The 26,050-nt window shown below is 36.6% G+C and overlaps 1 protein-coding gene across 3 annotated transcripts in view; it reads left to right on the top strand.

The window, feature by feature from the left end:
• The window catches only part of STARD6 (StAR related lipid transfer domain containing 6), a 36,755-nt gene that overhangs the window by 8,692 nt on the left and 2,013 nt on the right, over window positions 1-26,050 (top strand). For all 3 annotated transcript variants that reach the window (XM_007486688.3, XM_007486689.3, XM_056824450.1), the window contains exons 4-6: window positions 17,965-18,091; window positions 20,362-20,479; window positions 23,996-24,089. In XM_007486688.3, the coding sequence (XP_007486750.1) occupies window positions 17,965-18,091; window positions 20,362-20,479; window positions 23,996-24,089 (339 nt within the window). The remainder of the gene's footprint in view (window positions 1-17,964; window positions 18,092-20,361; window positions 20,480-23,995; window positions 24,090-26,050) is intronic.

Here is a 26,050-nt window from a genome sequence, read left to right as displayed (position 1 = left end):
CAGTATTCTATCTACTACACTGTAAAACTTCACTGGAAGAATATTGGTATATGAAAAAGATGGATTTTTGTTTTGGAGGAAAGCTTCAGATCATTGAAAATCCTGGCCTATGCCAAAGGCAATGCAATCAGTTCTCTTCCTCCTTTTCAGTTTTTATTCAATTTTGAACCCATTTCATTGTCCAACTACAACATCTGCCCAGGAGAGATTATTAGTGGACCAACTTTATGGACCTATTTATGATCATCTGAACAATAGATTCTTTGTTCTTTTGTTTTTTTCCTGTGTAAATAAATATTTAAAGCCAAACTCTTTTAAGCATTTATGGATCCCATTTAGGAGGTACTGTGTTATTCTGGGACTTGATGCAGTCAGCACAATGTTATCTGCAACCAGAAACATCTGGTGAAATTCCTTTCCCTTTGGCCTCAATACTGGACCTATAACAAAAACCATGACAGTTACAAACTGTTGACAAACATATATTTTCCTGTCTTATATTTCACTTATTTTCAATAATCAGTGGATCATTGAACAGCTCTGCTGTTAGCTCTGTCAAAGAGCTTTCTTTTATGAATTAACATATCCTTGGGGAGACTGTGTTGGAGGAGAGCCTTTAAAGTTGCATCTTATTCAAACAAATCCAATCCTTTTTGAATATAGACTGAAAAGAGCTGTCCTCTATGGCTGGAAGAGACTTCCTCCTCATCTCTACTCTGAGATCACCTTCAGGATTTTATTTGCATTCTCTCTCAGATTTCTTTGTTCTTCAAATTTCACTTAACTGTGTATTTTCTGCCTCTCTCCAACCCATCACCCCTCCTCCTCAGGGAGAATATAAGATCCTGGAGGACATAAACTTTTTCATTTCTATCTTTATATGTCTAGCACCTATCATGTTGCCATAGAGGATACTTAATATGTTTTGAATTAATTAATATGAATTGAATTGAATTGAAGGTTTGCGGTACCTTATTTACACTAGGCTAAGCTACCAAGAGAGTTCTTTTTATCAAAGGATACTTATTGATAATTACTTTTCATGCCTCAAAGAGGCCTTATATAATAGTGTGACCTACAATTCAACTTAGCACAGCTCAGTTTGGTTCTTTGTCTCAGGACTAGGAAGTGCTCCTTCTTTTCTTTGCTGTGAAATAAGGAAGAAGCTATGGGAAAACAGGAAGTTGAGAAGCTTTCCAACTCCTCCATCAGGACTTCATCTTTTTCTTTGAAGTTCTGCAAATTATGCAGAAATCTAAACACATGCATATTTAAGGGTAGTAAATAATAAATGCTTGATGACTAAATACTAAATTAATTCTAAGTCCAGATGCCTTTTTGGATTACCCCCTGTTATCTTTGCTACTGTTTTCCTTATTTAGCATGAGTAATTGGCAGTTGACAGCCTACTTAATTTTGGATGCAACATGTTTTAGAGAAAAAAACCACTTCTGATCAAGGGACATAAGTTTTGATTTTAATTTAAGCTCTCCCTCTGATTCTGTGTATGACTATAAGTTGATAGCTATGTGTCCTTATATGCAAAATTGGAATGTTTTCTTTCTTATTCCAACCTGCTTGCATCGAGTTGCTATGATAATTTTTTATATGCAGTAAAGATTCAGGTACCACTCCTGCCAAGCACTGAAATATGAGAACAGCCTTTTCTAAGGTTTCCCCATAGTATGTGATTAGGAGTCAAAGTGGCCTGTGTTCTAACCCTAGCTTCACGACTGGGGAACTTTGGGCATCTCTCTGGTGCCTCAGATTCTTTATCTTTATCTTTAAATATCATTGACTAGATGAAATTTAGGTCTTAATTGGGCTCTAGCTCTCCGGAGATACCCCTGCTTCTGGTAGGAAGAAGGGCCATTCTTTGAGCTAGAAATGACATCAGCAAACAACAGCGTCATCTCATATTCTCCTATCCAGTCAATCATAGTCCTGCAGATCGGTCCATCGCAGAAGCCAACTTGGCCAGTTGGCATTTCCTTCTCTTCTGTGATTTGGGGTATAGCTAGCAGGGATCGGTGGACTCTCTTACCCAGCGTCCCATTTGGGTGCTTACACTAGTGCTGAGGTAGGGAGGATATATTTTGATGTAACCCCGCCCTCCTCTTTCTTCTTCCCAGAACGGGCTGTGGAGGGGGTGGGGGGAGGAGAGCTGGTCAGGAAAGTGGACTCACGTGCTCATCCTTAAGCGTTGTGCTCCTATTTGTTTCTTCTACTTCAAGAGATTGTTAATAAGTCATATAAAATGTAATACTTGGAGTTATTGCTATTAATTTAAACCTTACAAAAGACTCTCTTCATGTCCCTCAATGCTAAGTCAGCCACCCCCTCCCTAAGCCCTACACTTCCTTTCTCAAGCCCTTACTTTGTCTTAGAATCCACACTATTCCAAGGCAGAAGTGACTTGCCCAGGGTCACACATCTAGTAAGTGTCTGAGGTCACCTTTGAACCCAGGACTTCCTGTCTGGCTCTCAATCCACTGAGCCACTTACCTGCCCCTTACACTATTTAAATATTCTCATCCTCATTTCCTTGCACCCCAATGCCATGACTCCAGAACTTTAAAAAGTAGCTCCTCCACGGGAATAGACTCGGAAATCTGCACACAAAAGAGAGGCAGCTGCCTCTCAGCTGAGGAGCGGCCAAAGGAGCTACTGGGTTGTCCTTGTGAGACCTGAGGATCACGCTGGGGACTGCAAAGAGCATCCTCTGAAAACTTCCTTGTGGAATGCAGTTCAGAGGGGAAAGTCCACCGTCATTTTTCTTGCCGTGTTTCCTCACCTTTGGCAGTTTAAAACACAAAGGCTTCTTCCAGTAGGTTTTGAATATGGAAAGGCCTTGCCTGGCTCTTCCCCTAAGGACTCTGGTACCCGATAGGCTTGGTGCCACCTCCCTCTAGTGGCCAAGTGCAGTATTACAGGTTCCTAGTTCTGCCTGGGAGCTCTCTCACCAGCTGTACTGGAAGGGTTAAGTGTCTCTGGGGATAGAGCTCTGGGCCAGGCGTCACAGTTCAGATGTGACCTGAGACACTTAGTAGCTGTGTGACCCTGGGCAAGTCACTTCACCTCCGCCTGCATAGAACCAGAGAAGGAAATGGCAAGCCACGTCAGTATACTTGCCAAGGAAGACCCACAGGCAGAGGTTCCCAAGTTCCCAGTTAGGCTGACTGAACAACAGTAACAACAGTAACCATGTTTACTCATCAGATGCCTTCAGGCATTTAGGGCATGCTCATGTCTTCCAGAGAATGGATACAATGTGCCATCTTTTTTATTTTTGTGCCCCCTGTGTTTCCGGTCTGCTCATTTCTCCTTGTGTGTTCCTTATTTCCATCTGGGAACAGGTAACTAATGGGTATTAGGAACCCCTAATAGGTTAAAAGCGTATTATGGCTCCTGCTTTAAAGGAAATTTGTTTTATTGATCAGGAGTTCTTAACATTTTTGTATCATGGACCCCTTTGCAGTCTGGTGAAGCCTAAGAACTCCTTCCCAGAATGTTTTTAACTACATAAAATAAAACTTATAGGACTATAAAGGGATCAATTATGTTGAAATAGTTATCAAAATATAGGTATATATATTTAAAATAAGTTCATAGCCCCCAGGATAAGAACCTCTGCTTTAGATAAGCTAGGGGGTGTGACAAACAGCAGGGGATTAAGTTGTAAAGAACTGAAAAGGTTTTGAATTTTTTGTTGTTTTTTAAAGTTAATTTTAGATAGGAAAGGACCCTTGGATAGACTAACGGATATTTGTGTTTACTCTAGTTTTCATCTTACTAAGTTGTTTCATACGGAATTGACCAGTGCCTTACTCTGATGCTATGCCAGAAATTCTTGCCTTAGGAATGTGTTTTAACTGCAACTCTATTATGATAAGTTCCTTGTGGTACTTCCAATAATAAATTATGTTGGCTGGAATTGGACACAGGGTGCTGGACTTAGAAGCAGAAAAAACTGAGTTCATATTCATCTTCAGACACTTATTGGTTGAGTGACCTTGAACAAATCACTGAACTTTCAGCCTCCATTTCCTCATCTGTAAAATGGGCATAATAATCACGCCTACCTCCTGGGGTTGATGAGATAATATATGTAAAGCACCTTGCAAACCTTAAAGCATCATATAGATGCTAGCTCTTATTATTAGACCAAGTGATCCTGTATGTAAAAGTGTCAGCTAATTTTAAAGCACTCACCTATATTTATGTATGTGTAACTCAGTGCCTAATTTACCTAGTGGAGCCCACCACAACCCTTTGATTAGAGTAGCTTCCCGGGTCAGCTGAGAGTCTTTAAAATTAGTACAGCAGAGCTGTTTGCAGTTTTCCACCGGCAGTCCGCATGCTCTTTGCTGTAGCCCAGGGTACTTGTTCCCACATCTGTTGAAGAGTCAGGATAATAAACTAGGAATTTCCATCTTCAGAAGCTACATCGCCCTTTTTTTAGTGACTTTGTGCTCCTGATTGTCTGGTAAATATTGATTAATAGGTCCGCTGTCAGCACAATGGAAATCTATTACTGATTTCTTCACTATTGCTGTAAAAGCCCTCAGGTAGTTTGGGTCCTTTTAAAAGTCAAATTTTACCCACCAGTGAAACTAAAGATCTTGACTGACACAGCCTATGATTAGTCATAGCTGAAGATATAGCTGAAGAAATTGGTGCATGCTTTCCTTACCTGTAATAAATAAACTTGTGAAAAACTTCAGTTGTTAGGTAATTTAATGATGCAAGAAGCTACCATTCTTTTGTAAAGCAGAATTTGAGGTTCAAACCGGGGCTTTTACACCCACTTCTGTGTTACACAAGTATAGTCTTCAGAAGCTTTGCCAACAGGAGTAATTCTGGCTAATGATTCATCCTGGGTGTGGGAGGAGGAAAATAATCTCACAAATTAATAAATATCAATTTAAAAAGGAAAAAATATGATTAAAGTTAAGTTGTAATTGTTAATAAAGAATAGTTGCAAAAGATCAGGTAATGCATGGGACACAATATTGTTTTTCTCTAAACACACAGAATTTCTGTTGTCATTGAGGGGGATGCAAATTTAAATGTCACTTTCACTTGATGGTGGGAAGGGGGATCCCTTTTAAAATTCTCTACCTTATTGACATGTACAAAGTGAACCAGGGCTCAAATGCCTTGAGATCCCCAAAATCTTGAGAGTCCTATACACTCTACAAATGTCTCATTTAATTAGTTCTTTCTATAATGCCTCCTGGCCCTTTCACCCAATCTGAGGCTGCTCCACTTATTTCTCCCTTACTCTCCGTCTCAATGATGAGGAATTTTAGTCCTTGTACATGCAAGGGCACAATAATAACAATCCTAGAACTTAGAGTGGGAAGGGCTCAGAGATCACAAAATCATAGATTTCAGTTGTTTTTTGTTGTAGTTCAGTTGTGTCTGACTCTTCATGATCCCATTTGGGGTTTTATTGGCAGGTAAGGAGTGGTTTGCCATGTCCTTCAGTTCATTGTATAGATGAGTAAATGGAAACAAACAGGGTGAATTGACTTGTCCAGAGTCACACAGCTAATTCATACATGAGAATAGAATTTGAACTCAGATCCTCCTGATTCTAGGGTCAGTGCTCTCTTCACTGTGCCATCTATCTGCCCCTCGAAGGAATATTAAAGATCATCTAGTTCAATTTCTTCATTTTACAAATGGCTCAGAAAGAAGGTACCAGTCAGAATTTGAACTCAGGCCCTTTGATTCCAAATCTAGCACACACTGCAATATACTGTTTAAGGTCACTGTTAACAGAAAGCTTCAGCCATTACATGGTTAGAAGACAGGACCACTTTCAAGTCATATTTGAACATGAGGCTAATATAAGGAGCAGCAAAGGACCGAGTGAAGAAGAATCAGAGGGAGTAGTTAGAATAGGTTCAGTTTGCTCTGAGCTCACTTTTAATTATCCTCAAGCTTAATTATAGTTATTAAGATCCAATCTAGCCAAAAGAGAATTGCATGCTGAGATCTTTTATCTGAGCTCCTGTGCTAACAGATAGGGTTTTTAGGCCCCATATGTCCGAATTTGCACCTCCACAGTGTCCAGCACAGCATCAGACACATCCGGAGCTCAGTAAAACCTGGTCGATCGACCGCTTCACCCCGCTGAGGACTCGGGCACATCAGACTTGGCGGGGCAGGCAGGCTCCAGGTACCCTTCACAGAGGGAATAATGTAATAGGCAGCCTGGATGCCCCCGGCCCCCCTAGGTGGTAGTCAGATCCCCAAGTACCTCCCAAAGAGAGAAGTGCTAAAATTCTGAAGGTGTTTGTAGCGTGAGGGAAGGACCCATCCATGGCCCTCCTCCATCTCCTTGGTCTTCTCCCATCTCTCTGATAAAGGGAGTGGAGGGAACGTAAGGAGAGAGCAGATTCAACAAACCTGAACTGGCTTGAGTGTTGAGAGGAGGGTGAAGTTCGTTATCTTTTCCAAATGAGTTCTCATAGCTTAATTTAAGCATCAACAACCTTTCAGACTCATGCCAAAGGCACATGGAAATTGTTTTCATTAGAAGGCAGTCATCTAGCAAAAGCCCAGGGCAAAGTTGCAAAGTAAACAGTATTTGTCTTTAATATTCTCCAACCATCAATTGTGGCTCTTCCTTCCACTTTTTGCCTTCTATTTACTGGTCTTAGTCTGACTGTTCCATACTCTCTAATCCACCTAAAATGTGTCCTATCTTCCCACAATAATCCCTCCTACCTTCTTCCTCTGATCAAAATGCTCATTTCATAAATACTACCGATCTCATGCATAGATTAATTCAATGATCAAAGTTATGAATGACCAGTAAACTTTACACTGCTAAGGGAATTTTGCACTATAAATAACTAAATAAATAAATAGAACTCTTCTTCAGCAAAATGAATCACCTCACCAATTACTACAATTACTGCAATGTATGTGTGTGGTCATGGGGATTTTATTTTTTAATCTCCCCCTTGGCAAATTCATGCCTCTATCTTTTACCTAATCTGAACACCCCCCCAAATTAGCATTGCATTTGTGCATCATTACTTCTCTGTCCCCCACTTCACTCCCCTCCCCAACAGACATTATAACTGGTTCTGACCTTCAAAGGCCTCAGTTAAAGGATCATCCCCTGGGAAGAGAATATGTGCTGTTATAGCTGAAGATAAAAACATGGAAAGGTGTGTGTTCTCTGAGGCACAGCATTTCCTGCATTGTGCTCCTGCTCTTCCAGTCCTTAAATATTATTTTCCCCAGCCTCCAATGAAGGCGGCAAACATGCCTTTATTTCAACTAGTGGTAGAAACTCGGGTAAGCAGGAAGGTGTAACCATCTAAGGACTAGCAATTTAAATATTTGGATAATATAAGTCTCTTAAAGAAATAGTATCTAATCATTTTGTGGCTTCTTGAACAGCAACAGAAGCAAGAAAAAAAGGGGTTTGTAAAGGCAGACTGAAGGCTGCTCACAAATGACCATAAACCCTGGAGGAATGAACTGAAGCCTTGAGTGTCTAAAATCTAAACATCTTCTCTAAAGGGGCATCTTTACCAGTGAAGATTGGCAGGATCATGATTACAGGTCAGGCTGCACGCACAGATCCCCGATGGAGGGGCCATTGCCTGTTGAGGAATGGCCTAGGTTGAGACCAGGTCACTCTCAGCAATCTTTCCAGCAGGGATGGGGGCCATATGGCATGTTCAGTGAGGCTCATTTACTCATCTCTAGAGAGCTCGGATTCAGACACAAAGAGGAAATGGGCTGTGGGCACCACTTCTCTGGGGTGTTTGCTTGTGGACCTGCGCCCCTTCTTGTGTGGGAGCGCTGCCATTTTTCTTGAGATGTTCTATAGCGAGGCTGCTGATGGGAGTCGGGTTGCTATTCCTTCTAGAACTCCTCAGTGAGCCCCACGTTGGGGGTTGTGTGATAGAAACTTCACCGTGGAGAGTCATAGACATATAGAATATGGAAATGCTTAATCGTTTCCCACAAATGCTCATCTAGCCCGTCGCCTTCCCAGTCTATGAGGCCCGGCACTGGCCCCACCTTGAGGCTTGTGAATTCATGGCAATCGCCCATCATCCCTGGAGGCAGTCACAGGGTTAAGAGGCGGAGGTCAGGATCACCAGGAGCCTACCACGTTGGTGGCCATTCCTTGAACCCAACTGGAAAGCCACCTGGCATTCCAAGTAAGAACCTAAAGTTTCCATCCTCTGGTGTCTAGGAGGGTTACTGGCCTGGAGGTTCCCAAAGGACAGCCAGGCCTAGTCAATGACCCACACAGGGTTGAGGTGAGGGGGAAAGAGTCAGAGGACTGTTGGAAATCCACATCCGTGTGGCCTCATTCCAAAATGTCCCAGAAAGAGCCCAAGGATTCAACCCTGTTGAAAGCCCCTCTGACAGCTTCCAGATCTATTTCCCATTTCAACACAGTTTGTCCTATGATATTAGTTTCTTGAAGTCTTCGAGTCAAGGTTCTTTCTTCTATGTTAAATACTATATTGCCCACTGCGGTGCCTACACAGATAGAAGAGATCATGGATCTAGGCTTCACTTGGTAGCAAAGCTGAAAGGCTGAATTTGCATTGGATGCTCCGCCAGTGAATAGCATCAGAAGAAAGTTCAAAGATTCTATTATAGCTGAGAGGGGGAGAAATGACTGTTAATAAGGATAGCCATGAATCCTCTACGTCTTAGGGTTCAGATGCCTCCCTTTTCAGTCAGATGCCTGTGACTTTGTACAGAATTTATGGAGCTCTGGAGCTCAGAGACTCCCTCACTGAAATCCACAGGAATTCAAAAGTGATTATTTTCCAAAGAGGGTGAAAATAGCTATTCCCCAAACTAAAATTTATAGCTGGGTAATGGCACCACTGAATTAGTCCATATAAATTTTGTATGAAAGCTGCAGATGGACAATGAACTTGGCCTAGAATTTAACATCCTGGGATGGTGGGAGAAGGACCACCTCTAGGAGCAGAGCACCTGGGTTCAAATCCCACCTCTGATACTGAATGCTGGTGTTTCCAGGGCACGTCATGTAACCTGCTTGAGCCTCAGTTTTCTCCTCTGTAAAATGAGGGATTGGCCTTGGAGCACATGGCGTTTGTGATCCCTTCTAGTCCCACAGCTGAAACTAGGCTCTATGGCATTTGGGAAACTGCACTGTTTTCCAAGACTCCAAACTGCTGGCTGCCACCAAAGATCTTTGAATACCACTATTCTGCTAATGACTGTGAATCATCATGGAACTCTCTGACTGCAGAAGAAGAAAACCACGAGCAACCCAAAGAACATTGTGGACATAAGTAGCCACAGCATATTACTAACAATGCATGGAATTTGAGAATTGGCAGAAAAACAAAAACAGAAACCCAACCAAACTCATCATTGAGAACAACAGATGAAACAGAGCCTCAGTGCCATAGTTCTGGTCCTAAGAGGTTAGAGAAAGGCTGCTAGTGTATTGTAAAGATCTTCTATATAAGAAGGGATATGAGGAATAACTAAGGATATAGGAGATACCCTAAAAAACTCAGAGTGGTAATTGAGAGAAGATAATTGAAAGCTCTAATTTTTAAAAAGGTATTGGTTCAGAGAGAATAGCTAGGATTCATATGTAAGAACTCTATATAAACAAGTTTCTTTAGAAAACTTTAGAATTGTCTAACAATGCATCTGGCAGCCTTGCAATCCATTTGTTATCATAGCTTTTCATATTTACTACATTCTTAACAACTGTTTATTAGTTAAACTTAATCCCATTTGCAAATGGAGAAAGTCAGGATAAGAATATGTTAGCCTAAGATTGGGCATTGCTGTAGTTAGAAGGGAAATGCATCTTTATGTTTCCTAAAGAATTTCATAATAATAATGATAATACTTGACTTTAATAAATACTGTATTACTAGCATTGTTATCTCCATTTCATTCATGAGCTCATAAAGGTTAACTTCCTTGCCCAGAGTCACCCAGTTAAGTGTAAGAATAGAGATTCAAACCCAGGATTTCTGATTTCAAGTCTCTGGTGTTCTTTCTCAAGTATATCCTATGGAATCCTTTGTGCACACAGCACATATCAGCACATATACACATATATATAAACGGGGGGTTTAAAAACAAGATTGGCTTCTTTAGAAAAAAATGGATGTTCAATTTTTATTTTAGATTTGTCAAAATCTAAAAAATGTTTTAACTTTTTGAAATACTTTTAACATTAATCAGTAATAATGGTAACTTACATTTCTATAGCTTTGAATTGTTTCAAAGCATTTTGTATGTAATATATATTTTCATGGGTTACCATCTTTAAGAATCAGTTTTAGGATATCTGTAAATATCAACTTAACTAAATTCGTAATCTAAACTGAATTCTCTGTCCAGTGACTAAGCTTCAGTGATAAATCTCAGCGATAGTGTCAAGTTAATTATAAATTAAACCAGAAGATGAAGTTACAGCTAAGAAGAAGAATAGGTCACAGGTTCTCCAGGAGGCATTTGGAAGAGTTGGTGGCATGGGCTTCATTGTTCACTCATGAGCAAGAGAAACATATCATTTCATGGAATATGTGTTCATTTCACCTCAGAGTATTAATGACATGCATGGGCAAAGAGGACCACCATGATGACAGTTGTAGTTTGGGGGCTAAAATTTGATGCAAAGGATGAAATAAAAAAAAATTATATGAGAAACTTCCCAGATCTTCTAAACAAAATTACCATCGATCTTGACATTTCCACTACAAAAGTTGGTACTGGGGAGGATGGAAAGAAAAGAAATAGAGGAATTATGGGTCTAGATAAAGAAATAAAATGACAAGCCAAATATTCATTACTTGATTACACAGAAGCCTTATAACTGTATATTATAAATATTTCCTTCAAAAAAAAAGAATCAGAAAGTCCTAGATGTTATGGTTTTCAAACAAGAAATAAATGTTTACTGACATGGTAGTAATTTCAGAATCAAGTGTCTATAGGCATTAGAATGAAGTCACAAATTAGAAGGAAGAATAAAGATAAATATATACTATGCAATTACAATAGCACTATTTTAACAGGCTGTTTTTACTTTATTAATTTTGCATTTTATAAAATCAAGATGTGGATTCTGATTATTTCCATATCCTAAAGGTAGTTCACTTAGGTAAACTAGTAACCAAAACTAGGCCAAAAAAAACCAGAAATCACTACTGTCAAAAAACTTTTGATATCTGCCAAATGGAGAAACAAAGCATCCAAGGGCAACACAGGTTCAGAATACAAAATCAATAGCAAAATATTACCCCAAAAGGGATGATGGAATACTAAAAGCAGCATCACTTCACAGAAGAATAAAAAGACAATGAAAAAATAAAATATGGCTGCAGAAAGATCATCCTGAGGGCATAAATCATGAAGTTGAAAAAAAAAGACTGTAAAAATATGAAATGGAACTGGAAATATCATTGGATCTGATGTATGATCTGGATTAAATTCTTCTCTCTGAAATTTATTATCTGTGAAATCATGGGGAAGTCACTTCACCTTTCTGGGACACAGTTTCCTCATATGTAAAATGAGGATTGACTCTTTGCATCTCAGGTCCCTTCCAGTTCCAGATACATGATCTTCCATTTATAACATGATTTATTTTCATCATCAATGGCAGTAGACCTATCTCATTTAGTTTCTAACAGTGTAGTACTTGCTGACTAGTTTTAGGAAGTAGAAATGGTACTTGGAAAATGGAAAAAAATTATTCAATACATTGTTGGGATTGGAATGAATATATTTTAGAGAGGAATTCTCTATTACAGGTTGCATTATTTTTAAAGGCACTCAGATATCAATTTTCAAAATTCCAAAACAGATAGAAAGGATTCATTATAATGCTATTACCAAAATTTAAAAGTTGATTAAGAAGACAGTAACTACCAATCTACATGCCTATTTTCTCATCTCTGTTAATCATGAGAAGACTATATATTAAAAAGTAATAAAGCAGGCTTTTGCAGAAACAGAAAGGGGAAGTGATATGATTATTTGGAATATCAGCACCTTGAATAGGTCACTCTACTCTATGGGCTTTCATTTACTCATCTATAAGAAAAACTATTTTCCTTATCTATAAAATAAAGATGTTAGATAAAATGATCTTCTAGGACCCTCCCAACTCAAAATCTATGAGTTTATAAGATGGCTCTTTACAATAGATCATATCTTTACCACAGATCATTATATAATGAATAAAAATCAGAACAGGTAAGATCCCACTGAGTTAGCTGTTTGTTTTATTTTTCCCTTCAAACTACCAAAAAAAATCACCAAAACAAAACTTTTGATTTAGAATGGCAAAAAAGAGTCTCCTTCAAGAAGATATTCCTTTTGCACATGTTAAAACCATGCTGTTTCATCTTTTCAAAGGGTCAATGAGAGAACAAAATTAAGATTGAAGACATTAAAATAACAAAGAAATACCATAGGAGAAAAGAACAGGGAAACTTACATTTCTTATCATTTGGACATCTATACAAATAGAAACTGGCAATCTATTAAAAATATATTTACTATGACTAGCTTGAATTTGCCCAAGGATGTAATAATGATGGTTCAACATTAGTAAAACTACATATCTCTATATTAATAAAATGTGCATATATTAGTACTATGTATTATAAATCATATATATAAAATGATGTAATTATATTAACATGCATAAAAGTCTTCAAACTACAGTACTAATGTTAAGGCTAACATATATCTTTTGTTAATGTTAAATGTATATACCTAAGAGAAAAAAAAAGAAACACTGGAAATTTTCTTATAAGTGTACCCATTTTCTCCCATATTTTTGATGCTTTACTAAAAATGCTAGCTATAGAATTGCAATAGCCATAATACTAGAAAAATGATTTGAAGGAAATGCAAATGCAAAGAGAAAGCAAAATCATTTCTATTTGTAGGTGTAGTTTTATTTAAAGAATCCCAGACAATTAACCAAAAAATTAATGAAGAGATAATAGCTTTGGTTAAAATTGGCAGGATAAAAACAGATACATGTCAACAAAAATCATCTGCCTATTTGTGTTTATGTGTGTGTGTATATATGTATATATAGATATACTATCTAACTAGATCTAGTAACATTATATTATATATTTATATATACTTATGCTTTTACATAGAAATTCATATGTAAGTATATAGAACTCTATATAATTATGTGTATATATATGTATATATAACTATACATATACACATTTTTTAAGCCTAGGTTTCTCTGTTACTCCCAGGATGGAAGTACAGTGGCCACTCACAGTCCTCATTCTACTACTGATTAGTAGGGAACTTTGACCTGCTGTGTTTCCAACCTAGGCTGATTTTATCCTCCATGGGCAACCTGGTGGTCCATGTCACCAGGACCTTGCCATAGTGATGCCAGATTTAATTTGGACATATAATCAGCTTAGCCAAAGTTAGCTCAAGACTCCTGAGCTCAGGTTATCCTCCAACTTCAGCCTTTCTGGTAGTAGAGACTATAAATATGTGCTACTACACTCAACCTACTTGAATAATAGCAAGAAATCCACAAGGAAGAGTAATTTAATACGTGTGCTATAGTAGGCATAATTGGAGTGCTAGTTTTTGTTACTGGCTAGGCTATACCAATATAATAAAAAATTATTCTCTTACGTAAACTAATTGATGGTTTTAATGCTACCAGAGAATAATATTACAGAACTGGAGAGGGGAAAGTCAAGAATTTCAAGGTTAAATGTGGGGAAATAGCAATATAGGTGACATGTTTATCATTATCAGGTTGCAAAATAAAAAGTAATCATCACTAATATTATTTAGTCTCAGTCAAACCAGAAAATCAGATTGGCAGAAAATAGATTTAGTTTAGCATTTCATACCACATGCAACAGTAAACTCTGAACTGATAAGCATCCAAAATGAAAAAAAAAGATAACATGAAGCAGGCAAGCAGAAAGAGAGGGCAGGGAAGAGAGGAAAAGAAAAAAGGGTAGCAAATGGATGGAGGTGTCATACATGGTTATGATTAGGGAATTCAAACTTAATCAAGGAGTAGTGGATATCACAAAAAACAAAATAGAAAATTTTAATTATGTATTTTAAAAGCTTTTTCACAAAGTCAATACAACTAAAAGAAAGGAAACATGAGAAAAATCTTACCATTAAATATATCTGATAAAAGTGATTTCTAAGAAAGGGGATTTAAACAAACATGAGCTTAAGAGTAATTATAGCTTTCAAAAGTAGAAATACAATAATCTACATGAAAAATACATCAAATGATGTATTCATGAGTAAAATACAAGTTAAAATAACCTTCAGGTTTTACCCCACCACTGCCAAATGATGTTAAAAGTTAAAAATAATCACCAAGAAAACAATTTAGAATTATTTAAGGAAAGCTACTAAATTGTAAACATTTTGACTTGTCAATTTCACTATAGACATGTATATCAAAGAGGTCAATCACTGGAAGAAAGGTATCATGTACATATCTTACTAAAATGTTTAGAGTAGCACTTTTTGCAGTAGCAAAAAACTGAAAATGAAATAGATATCCATAGATTATGAAATGACAACAAATTGTGATATATAAAACATAATGGAATACTATTACACCATAAAAAGCAACAAACAAATTATTTCAAAGAAAACAGATATTTTTGAACTGATATAGGACCTAGTGAATAGAACAAGTGTTATGGTGGGATTGTAAAAGGGGAAGGAGACAGGAGGAATATATTTTTATCTATATATAATCTATACAAGGTATAGACAATATATACAATGACTACAATAATGTAAATGAAAAATGAACTGAAAGACCACAGAAATTGGATAATAATCAGGAGTGGTGGTTTACTTCTGTATTACTAATACTGGGGAGGCTGGAGCTAGCTAGTGGATCTCTTGAGCTTAGGAGTTCTGAGCTGCAGAAGGCTAAACCTATCTGTTGATTATTTTATTAGATGCCAATGTGGTGAGCCTCTCAGCTCACTAAAGGAGGGGGAAACTGACCTATATTAGAAACAGAACAGGCCAAAACTACCTTGTTGATCAGTAATGAATATTTACCAGACTTCTAGCCTGGGAGAAATATAGATTTGGTATCTAAAAAAAAGACAAAATTAGATGACCAATTACCCACTAAAGATCTGCTCCCCTTCTCCTTAATAAGAGATCGTGGTCCATAAGAATATAGTGTTATATTTGCTATAAAGCATGAGTGTTACTTATTGGCAGGGAAGTTTATTGTGACATAATTGTATATAAAGCATGAAAGCCCCCAAAACATTTTGAAAATTAAAATTAAAAGAACACAGAAGGTGGAAAAAAAAAGAATACCTTTGAGGGTTAAGAAGACTATGCTAAAAAATCAGGTAAGTCTAAGTACTGTGAAAAATTTTTTAATTTCATTACAGAAAAGACAAGAGTTTTAAGAAGGTAGAAAAGAATCCTTAGTTGAAACATTATTCATAATAAAGGACCAAAATAGTAAGCATTCCACAGATTGCCATGAACATTGCCTGTGAATGATTTTACAACTGTCTTTGTTCTCTCATTCCTGTAAGATAGAGATCATCATGTGTTGGTTAAGAAGACATTCTGAATTTGGGGTAGGGTAAAGTAGTAGTAGCAGTTAAATGTAAATGTTTCTGAAATGGCAATGTTGTCCTTTAAATTAGCGAAAGTACATCATAGGAGACACTCTTAGAGAAGTTTAGATGTTATTTGTTTGGTGGTCAGATTCTTCAGGCAAGGGTTGTTTGTTTTTTTTATTTTTGAACAAAGGCTGTCTAAAAAAGTCACAGGATCTTGTATTTAGAGCTAGACGGAAACGTTGAAATCATTTAATCAAGCCCCTATCATCTTGAAGATTAAGAAATTGAGGCCTAGAGATATTTAGTAATTTGAATGAACCACAATGATAGCAACATAGAGAAGATTTCAGTGTGGATCCTTCAATCCCAAATCCAGTGATCCTTCTACTAACCATGCTATTTTGACAAGTATCATTCTATCACTTCCCTTTTTCCAAATTTATACACTTCTCAAGAGCATGTTTCTTGTACTGGAAAGAACTGCACTAATTTTGGACGCTAATCAATATCACTTTTTAACCTTTGTAGATATAAATTCAAGGAAAATGCAGACCACTGGCTTTCTGCATGCTATGCAAGCATAGATTGTAAGAGGGCACTCGACAAGGCGGAATAGTAGTAGTGAATCTAATATATAATACTTGAGTAAACACAGTTTATACAGAAATATTTGAGAAGATTAATATTGAATTCCTGATAGAATCTAAGATTCACAGGCATGTGGCAAGTCAACATTCACAAAAGAATTTGGCAGTTGGAGGAAACTTTTCTGAAAGTATTTGCCACTAGCTTGAAAATGCTGTTCCATCATGTTGAGTTGAAAACTCAGAATCAAGATCCATGAAAACACTTCCATTTGCCTTTTGGGCACATGTCGTCCTGAAGCTCCACAATAGCCTCAGCAACTACTGTAGCTTATGACATTTAATTGGTTTAGATATGAACAGTGGTAAAATACACTTGTATGTACAATGTACACTGCTCACAGAACATGGTAGGTGACTTGTGCTATGAGAAAATATCACCATCTACCTAACTCAGACACCAAATTAAGTGCATGGACCAAACGAGCCCAAATCAGCTTTATTTTATAGTTTTGCCCAAACCCTCAAGATGTTGCCCATGAAGATCATGATAGAAATGTTTAGGCCTGTGTAAACCTCAAAATTCCTTCATAGGATCACAAAGAACTAACAATAAAATGGAAAATTCATTAGAATGAGCCACTGGCTAAATTGCTTAGACTGAGATGAAAACTTCAAACAAAGCACCATCAATTTGGGAACATTTAGTTGTTTGATGAATCCAAATGATTGAATATGCCTAATTTGGTCATTGTAACAAGCTGGGAAGAAGAGAATCAAATTATCACTATCCTTTTTTTTCAGCTGAATAAACTGATCTTGAGAGATTAAGTGATTTGCACAAGGTCAACATAACCAATAAGAGCTAGGATTTGAACTGCCAAGTTCAGTCTTTCGACCACCCCATTACATTGTTTCCCTTAAGGAAACAATATTTTCTCCCTTTAAAAACCAAGCAAACAAAAACCCTTTCTCCATTCTTCTCTCCACATGCACTTACATTTTCAGTAAAGAGATTAATACAATTTGGTCAATATTTGTCAGACTTTCTTCTAAGGATCTCTAGTTTATGATAAGCATTATCACATTTTCCTTACAATATCCCTTTTTATATAGATGACTAATTAAAGCCTCCATGTTAGGTAATGTACACAAGGACATATTGTAACTAGCCTTAGAACTTAGACTAAAATTCAGGTTTCCAATTCAGTAAAAATGTTTTTTCCACTTAGACCATATAGTATCTTTTAAGAGCTAGGGCCATACCCTATTGTGTGTACCCACCTAAGTCTCCCACTGTTTCTTTTATTTTCAGAAGAATAAAATTATTAAAAGTGGATTTGAATCCTTTTATTTTTAATTAAATTGAAACTGGATTTAAATTACGATAGATCTGTTCAAATGGATCTGTGATCTCATTGACTGAGCATTCTCTCCATTGATGAAGCTAAACCATTCAATTTGAAAACATTCTTTTTCAAAAAAAGGTAGCTGTTGACACTCAGTGTTGATCAATATAGGAATTACATAAAGACTATACTTTAAGATATTTTTGTAAAACACACTAAAATAAAATTGGCTTTCAGTTGTATGCTGGTTTGCTAAAATTATCTGTCACATTTGCACATTTTCATTGTTTTATGGTGAACTACTATAATGAAGCAACTGCTGCTTTTGAAATTTAGTAAAATTGATTACATAGGTCAAATCACAACTTATTAACTTTTAGGTGCTCTTTTCTTTACTAACTATAGATATCGGGCAGAAGGAATAATACCGGAGACTCCAGCTAAACTCATTCAGTTTATGTACCTTCCTGAACACAGAAGCAAGTGGGATAGATCATTACATACATACAAAATGTTACAAAGGATTGATTCGGTAATTTGTTTACTGTAGAACTTTTACTTCAAAATTTAAATAGTGCTTCAGTTGCCTGAAAAACTTTAAGAGATTTTGGTCTTATCCTAAACTTGACTCGTGTACACAAATGCTATTTAAAGAATTAAAACTGAGGTCATATTTTCATATATAAAAACCTCAAAGATTTTGGGAACACGCTAATAGTTCTTGATCCCTATCACTAAATAACAATAGAATGTATTTCTAATGAGGCCAAGGTCAGGGATTCCATCTCTAAGTGGTTTATTTGACTTTATTCCATTCTCTAGTACTATGTTATCCCCTAAGCTTGCCCAACCATCTTGCAGATGTATGCTTTTCATCAAGGAGAATTAAGAATATCAGTGCAAATCTACCCCAACTTCTGCAAAAACTCATAAAACGTGTCCTCCTGCTGGTAGATCAGTAGAATCATCATTGATAGCATCATGTCAGATAACAGTAGAAATCAGAATGGACTTTGGTTGGTACTCAAACACATTTCTTATGAGTAGTAAAAACAAGCAAAATCTGAAAAAAAGAAAAGAAGAAATAGAAAAGGGAGAGACAGGAGGAAAGAGAGAAGGAAGAGTTTGAGAGTATAAGGAGGTCAGAGATAAAGAGAAAATAGCACAGAGTAAGAAATGATAGCAAGAGAAAATAGCAGTTATCTCTGACATATGTGTTAAGAAGGTGGAGGGTGAGGGGGTGAAGGGATAGAATTTTAATAGATTTAGGCCAGGAGGTATATGAACATAAAGATGGGAAAATGGACATTGAACTTTAGAGGAAGATACTGTATACCCTTAACTGCTCATTAAGACATCTGTAAAAGTAAGCCCTGGTGCTTATGGCAGTAAGGGCTTACTCCTCTAAAAATTATTTTGCCTCATTTACCTTTTTACTTTTTTATTTTTAGCATGTTTATATTGTTGGTGGTCGTTTTTAGGTAAAATTTGTGTTTGTGGGCAAATTTTGATCGTAATTCCCATAGACAAATGTCTGTGTTCTTTTCATCCAGTGATATAGTCACAGGAGCAACACTATTAAATGTGGGTTGTTATTAAATAGAATTTTTGGAATCCCAGTAATGGTTCATACTGTTTCCAAACTGTTTCCAGACCCATTTTTTCACCCACTTGACCATCTATATCCTACTTTCCTTCCCCCTCAAAAAATCAGTTTTGGCCTTTTTGCCACCATAATGCAGCTTTTTAGAGTTCTATAGCTAGGAAAGCCATGATGATAGAGGTCAGCCTGCTTATATACCCTGTCCTTTACCACTGCTAGTGAATCCTAATTTCCCTAGACCCTTTAGGATTCTCTAGTCTCTGGGGATGCCAGTACCCAATCTGAGAGAGATCCTTACCTCCTCCATTTGAAAAAGGTACACTTTCTCTTGTCCATAGTACTCTTAAGCACTTTAAGGAGTCCCACTTTAGGTGTAATTCCTACATTAATGGGATTTAGTCTTTAAAGTATTGTTCTAAAGTCTATTTTCTTAAAATTGCTTTTAACTACATATTTGGATCATAAAAGGGAACATAAAAGGAAAGCAAAAAAGTTTTTAAAAAACTACCCTGTGGTTTGGAATGATGTTTTATCCTTTTTGCTAGTAGTTTTTTCTACTGGTTGTTGTTCTTTTGTATTTGTAGAGATGGGAGCTGAAGCAGAATTTTCCTTTCAAACTATGAAATAAAAAAATAATTGTGTTGGTCTAATTCTTAGCTTTCCTAAAGAAAGGAAACCTCATAGTGACACTTTGAAAAGGTTTTACATGTGGGGGGAGACAGAGAATGATTTTACTTCCCAATTGGTATCTATATTCTACACCAAAAGAAGCTATTATAAGAGCTGAAGCCAATGGTAGCCTCTGATCCCATGCAAATCACTAACATATCTCCCTGGAGACATTTTTAGGGGCATATGACAAATCCTATGAAGTAATGACACAGAGTCTGTGTACCTGAAGCAGAGAATACAGAAGATGGAAAAAAAAATTTCTTTTTTGTAGGGAGGGGTTAGAGGGGCCAATCACAAGAGGCCTTCCTGTATGTAGGAAGAGAATGAGGTTCTGTAAATTTATTACTATAGATGTAATAAGGTTCCTTTGCTAAGTGCTCTAGAAGATTTGGTAATTTCCTACATAATTTATAAGCCATTTTTTTCTTTCAAAGAGAAAGTAACTTTAGAGAATAAAGTTATTTTGAGAATGCCAAAAAAGTATTTTTCACAATAACAGCTGTAATTTTTATCTATTTTTGTTACAGGATACATTTATATTGCACACCATAACAAATAGTTTTGCCATGGGCTCAATTGCCCCCAGAGACTTTGTCGACTTAGTACATATCAAGTACTATGAAGGGGAGAAAGTGATTGTCAGTGGTAAGTTGAAACATTTTGGTAATATTTTGGCATAGATTTAGTTATTTATTGATTTTCCTTTTTATTCGGGTCTACCAAGAATGATTGTGTTCTCAAACATTTGCTTTTGTCTTTTATTTTCCTAATGACATCAATAAATAGAATGTTGAAATAGCCTCATTGGTCTCTCTTCATCCAGTTCCTCTCCCCCAGCTGTCAAAACAGTCTTCCTACACTGTGGTTTTGAGCACATCCCTCCCTCGCACATAAACGGCAGCAGGTTCCCAGCAGTCTCTAGAACGAGATAGAAATCATCGAGCAAACATCTAAGGACCTTCACTGCCTAGGTCCATTCCAGTCTTCGCATCCCTTTCATGCACTCTCCATTCCTGTCAAACTACACGCTGGCTGCTTTTCACACTCACTATCCCATAAGAAGTACTCTCTCTCTCTCAAGCTTCCTCTCCTTTGGGTTACCATCCTTGGAAAGCTCAGGACCGACCCCTGGAAGTTTTCTCTTGCCTTTAAGCCTTTATCTTCCTTGTTGGTGTTAGTCTATCTGGTGCAAATATCCTTAATCACATTGTCGCAGTCAGCTGTGTTGTTGGTGGAGCCATTTCTTCTACTTCTCATCCCTAGCTTCGATTTGGGCCATGTGGCTGAAGACCCTTAGATTGGTCTTTCGTGATCTCCCTTCCTGAGCATGGCTTTTCTCTGGTTCTGACTTTGACTCGCCAGCGCCCGGCACCCTCCCCTCCCTCCATTGGCTGGCTCTTACATATCACCTGCCCCTCCCCCCCCCCAAGCCCCACTACAAGCGCTAGGGCCCATGGGCGTGGATCCTTCCGTTTTATGTTGTTCCCGTCTTCCAGCACTACAGTTTAGGGGATCCCTCCTAGAGGACTGTAATTAGGAAGCGTTTGTATGGACCAGTATTGTACGTTTTAAATTTCTGACCCCAGAACCGATTGTCCAGATTCCCATCATTTAATACACATTGACATATTACTTTAAGGTTCCCAAAGTATTTTCTACCTTGCGAATTAGGTTGTATTGTCTTCATTTTACAAATAAGAGAGCTGAAGCTTAGAGACCAAATACCTTCTCCATGCTCGTAAGTGGCAGAGGCGAGACTCGGCTCATCCGGGCAATTTGGCTCCTCACATGACATGATTTTCCAAGTGGGTCCAAATGAGAGCAACAGTAGGCAAAGCTTGGTTGCTCTCCAGGGTACGAAGAGGGAACCGAGAGGTCTTGTGTAGGTTACATGTATGTATGTAACTGATCGCTCGGGCAGCGACAGATTCCTAGGACTCCTGGCCACAGGCGCCAAAATGATGAATAGCCTACACTTACTTCATTTGATACTTGACACAGTAGATATACTTTCAAAATCTGAGTTTAAATCCCATTTTTGCACTTCATATACTATTTTAAATTTACTAGGGGAAAAGAGTATTTGAAGTAAGCTCGCCATTAATCCTTTAGGAAAGCACCCTCTTCTACGATGAGAATAGTTGGCCTTTAGGGTTTTCTTATTCCACGTTTTTAAGCTTTTTTTTTTTTTAACATCCCTACTCTAGTGGTGTATTCTTGAGTTAACTACCTGTTAGTCTATAGATATGTAATTGTCTTACATGTATAATGTGAAAATATGATAGCTCGTAAATTACTAAGACAAAATATTTTACTCTGATATTTAAGCTTTGGTAAGAGTTTCTCTTAAAATTCACCTTTCAGTCTAAAAAAAAAAATCAAAGCAAACCCTAACCTCTAGGAAACTAATCTAACACCTCATATTTCTATAGCATTTTAGAGTTTTAATCTCATTTTTCTGATTAACTAATCTAATTTTTAATTAAATTAAAATTAATTTTAAAAATCTAATTAATCTCATTTAATCTGATTTTTCACAGTCACCTTATGAGGTAGGAGTCATTGGTGTTACTTTTCAATTTTACATATGGGAAAAGTGGAGCTCAGAGAAAAGCAGCAGTTTATCCCAAATCTCTTTTTAGCCTTCCAATATGTCCCTTGGGAGAGAGATGTCCTTTAACTTTCAGCCTTATATCTAGAAAGATGCCAGTGCATTCCTTGTTATATCTAAGAAGTGGAATAGGAAGAAGGAGCCTGATGCAGAGACTGGCCTTTCTTTTTGCATCCTCAGCATTTAGTATTTAAGCTAAGTGTTTAGCACATGTGATGTCAATAAATGCTTTTCCATTCATTCATTCATGCATGCATGCATGCATTCATTCATTCATAATTCCCATTACCATTACTTCAATATCTAGGAGTAGTCACTTAACCTGGAGCTTAAGATGGTACCAAACTTTTTTTCTTCTCTGCACATTAATAATCTTTCCTTTATAGACTATATCATATAAAACCTCTCATTTCAAGATACACCAAGGAAAAGAATATAATCAGACATCAACATCTGAGATTGGGAGCTAGAAGGGATTTTAGAAGAACCCAGCCTATCCCATTTATAGATGAAGATACGGAGGCCCAGAAGTTAAATTACATGCCCAGGATCAAACAGCTAGCATCATTTTAAAGAGAAAAAATAATTTTAAAGCTATTTTGATATTAGTGAAACAAAAAACATTGTCCTCAAGTCAAATGTAACACTAACCTGATTAGACTGATTTAAAAAATTCTGAACCTGACCAATACCAAGTTACCATACACATATTAGAACACAAATATTCATATACAAACACCACACACACATAATGAGGGGAAATGACTTGTACGTGGAGCTACATATCTATATAATTGTACCTTTTAACATAATTTGACATTTATTTTCAAAGTTTTCTGCTTGTGTGTGTCTCCTACTGACCTTTGTTCTTCTCTTGACTTCTGTTTTTCAAATGAATAAACACATTTTGATGGAAATTCTGAATTATCTTTGAGCCATGTAAGATACAGGGCACAGCCTTACCCTGACAACAGCAGCAAGCTCAAAACAATCCAGAATAAATATTCATTCAGCAAACCTTTACTAAAGGTATGCAGACCACTATCTTAGTTGCTAGAGGATTTACAAAGTTTAAATAAGACCATCCCCTTGTGGAATTTACAAAAATTTTTAGACATAATTATCAAGAGCTCAGCACTGACCAAACTCATTGATTCTTCCTTGTATAACTTTATTAGTTGGTCCTAAAAATCTTTCAGATCAATCAAATGATATTTGTCTCTAGCAATATAGAAATAATTTTTTAAAAAAATTACTTGCTGCCTTCAAGATTCTTACATATAGAAAACTTAAATTCTTAATGACATTTAATTTAAAAAAATTTATCTAAGTTTACTCCTAATATCAAAACATCAGAAATATCAAACTGAAGATAGTCTGAGAGTCCAGGGTGTATATACCCATAAATATCCCCAAAGATGAATGCTGGCAAAGATTAAGTAAAACTGAATGCTGTTTTATATGTATTTTCTATAGAGAATATATTGCTATATTATTTGCCATGTTTATGGAAAAGTTTTCATTAAAATGCCTTTTTTTTTAATATTTAGCTGTTAGTGTGGAATATCCACAATGTCCTCCAACTTCGACTTATATCCGTGGTTATAACAACCCTTGTGGCTATGTATGTTCACCACTGCCAGAGTAAGTAACTGACATGCACATTAAAAAAACAAAACAACTTGTTCAATTTGTGAAATATAAAATACAAAACACCCTTTACTAAAGAGAAAAAATGAATTCCAGTAAGATTTGTTGAGTAATTCTGCTAAGTAAATCCTATCTTGCCCATTCACTTCTATTATAAAATTGGAGAACCAACCACTTCCTTGGGAAAATATTTGGCTCCTAGAATTAAAGTCGTTGGGGCAGGGAAAGTTGGCTTTTTTTTCCATTTAGCAAATTTATTTTTTAATAGAATTTACAATATCTCAGTCCCTTCTTCCCCTTCTTGTATCATGGAAGGAATCATCCAAGAAACAGATATGTATATATGATGTCTTTCATGTTTTCCGTTTTTCAGTTCATTTTCTAGAAGTGAGATTAAAGTCATTCTTAAGCATGAGTAGACCAGGGAAATATTCAGTTTTCTAGTCACAAGAATATTACCCTGCTAGTATGTAACTGATGTATTACATTTCTCTATTACACTCCTTTGTTTCATTAGTTGTTCCCAGTTTTAAAAAGAATGCAAATAATCATAGGTAGTTAAATGCATTAATTAATTTATCAAATCACTTATACCTATTAGTTAACTAAGGGTAATTCCATGAAGACATATGTATATAATGAATGAATGAACTTGATAGGAGAAATGGAAGAGAGCCAGATCTTCTATCAATGCAATCCTCAGATAAAGGAACCCTGATTAGTATATGATAGTGACCTATGAAGCAAGAAACAGGCATGAGAATACTGGATACCTGGAAAAGGACAACATTTTTACCTGTTTCACAGTTTTTTCCAAGATTATAAAAACCTACCTGGATATAATAACATCACAAAAATACACATTTTAACATATGCATGTATTTAACAGAAAAACCTAGATTATAAAGTAAAAAATTATGATTCTTATATTACTGGTACACTATTCTCAAATTGGGTATAGAAGAAGTTATGTTGAATATTGGAAACACTAGCAATATAATTTGTTTCACAGAAGACTGTTTATTAAATTAGGCATAATTCATCAATTATTTAAACTGGGGACACTAGAAAATTAATTTTCATCAAGTGAAAGATATATGAAAAAAATCTGCTCATCTACTCATTAGATACGAATCTTTTCTATTTATTGGCCATCAACATTATAGTGCCCAGAATCTTAATAGACATCTTTCTGCATTCAAAAGTCTTAAAATACTGCAAAATTTGAAAAAGGAATTCCAATAGGTTTCTTTACAAATGAACAATTTGTGGGAATACTTAATGACAACTTATTTTAAGGAAGGTAAAATAAAATTGAATTAAGAGAGTCATATTTCTCTATGTATATTCTGCTGTAATATAGCTCCATTGATTATCGACCCCAGTGGAAATTATTATTGTATCATTGGTTTAGAAAAGCAATGTTGTCAGGTTTATTTGACCTTTGACTCTGGCACCCCCCAAAATAATAAGAATCAAAGCACTGTCAACAGTTGCTGACCTGATATTGGCATAAGGCCAATATCAATTAGTCCTTTGGTTGTTTTCTCTGTGCTCAAGACTTACCTCTGGGCAGCATTGGCTTGGGCATGAGACAAGGTTATCTCATATGACGTCTCTACATTTTTATGTTGCTTTGTAGGCAATCCCAGGTTGGGGCTTATTATAGCTATTAATAGCAGCTAATACCTTCCTGCCCAATGAATCAATGATTTCTTTCTGATTATATGAACAAACATTAGAATTATCAATTTATGTAACTTTTATGGCAGGGAAAATGGCAATAGGGAGAGAAAATTGCTTAGAATCTGCCACACAATAGAGTTGCTGGGGGGTGGGAAGAGTCCTTACTAGAAAGTTGCATTGTATTATTTTATGTATCCTAAGCAGATCTTTCTGCACCTCTTCCCTCTAGATAGGTTAGTTAGCACCTTATGTCCTCATTGCTACTGCAC

This window comes from Monodelphis domestica, chromosome 3 (genome assembly GCF_027887165.1).
Source record: "Monodelphis domestica isolate mMonDom1 chromosome 3, mMonDom1.pri, whole genome shotgun sequence".
Classification (NCBI taxonomy): domain Eukaryota; kingdom Metazoa; phylum Chordata; class Mammalia; order Didelphimorphia; family Didelphidae; genus Monodelphis; species Monodelphis domestica.
Note: the sequence above shows the minus strand (reverse complement) of the source record. Positions and strands in the feature narration are given on the sequence as shown.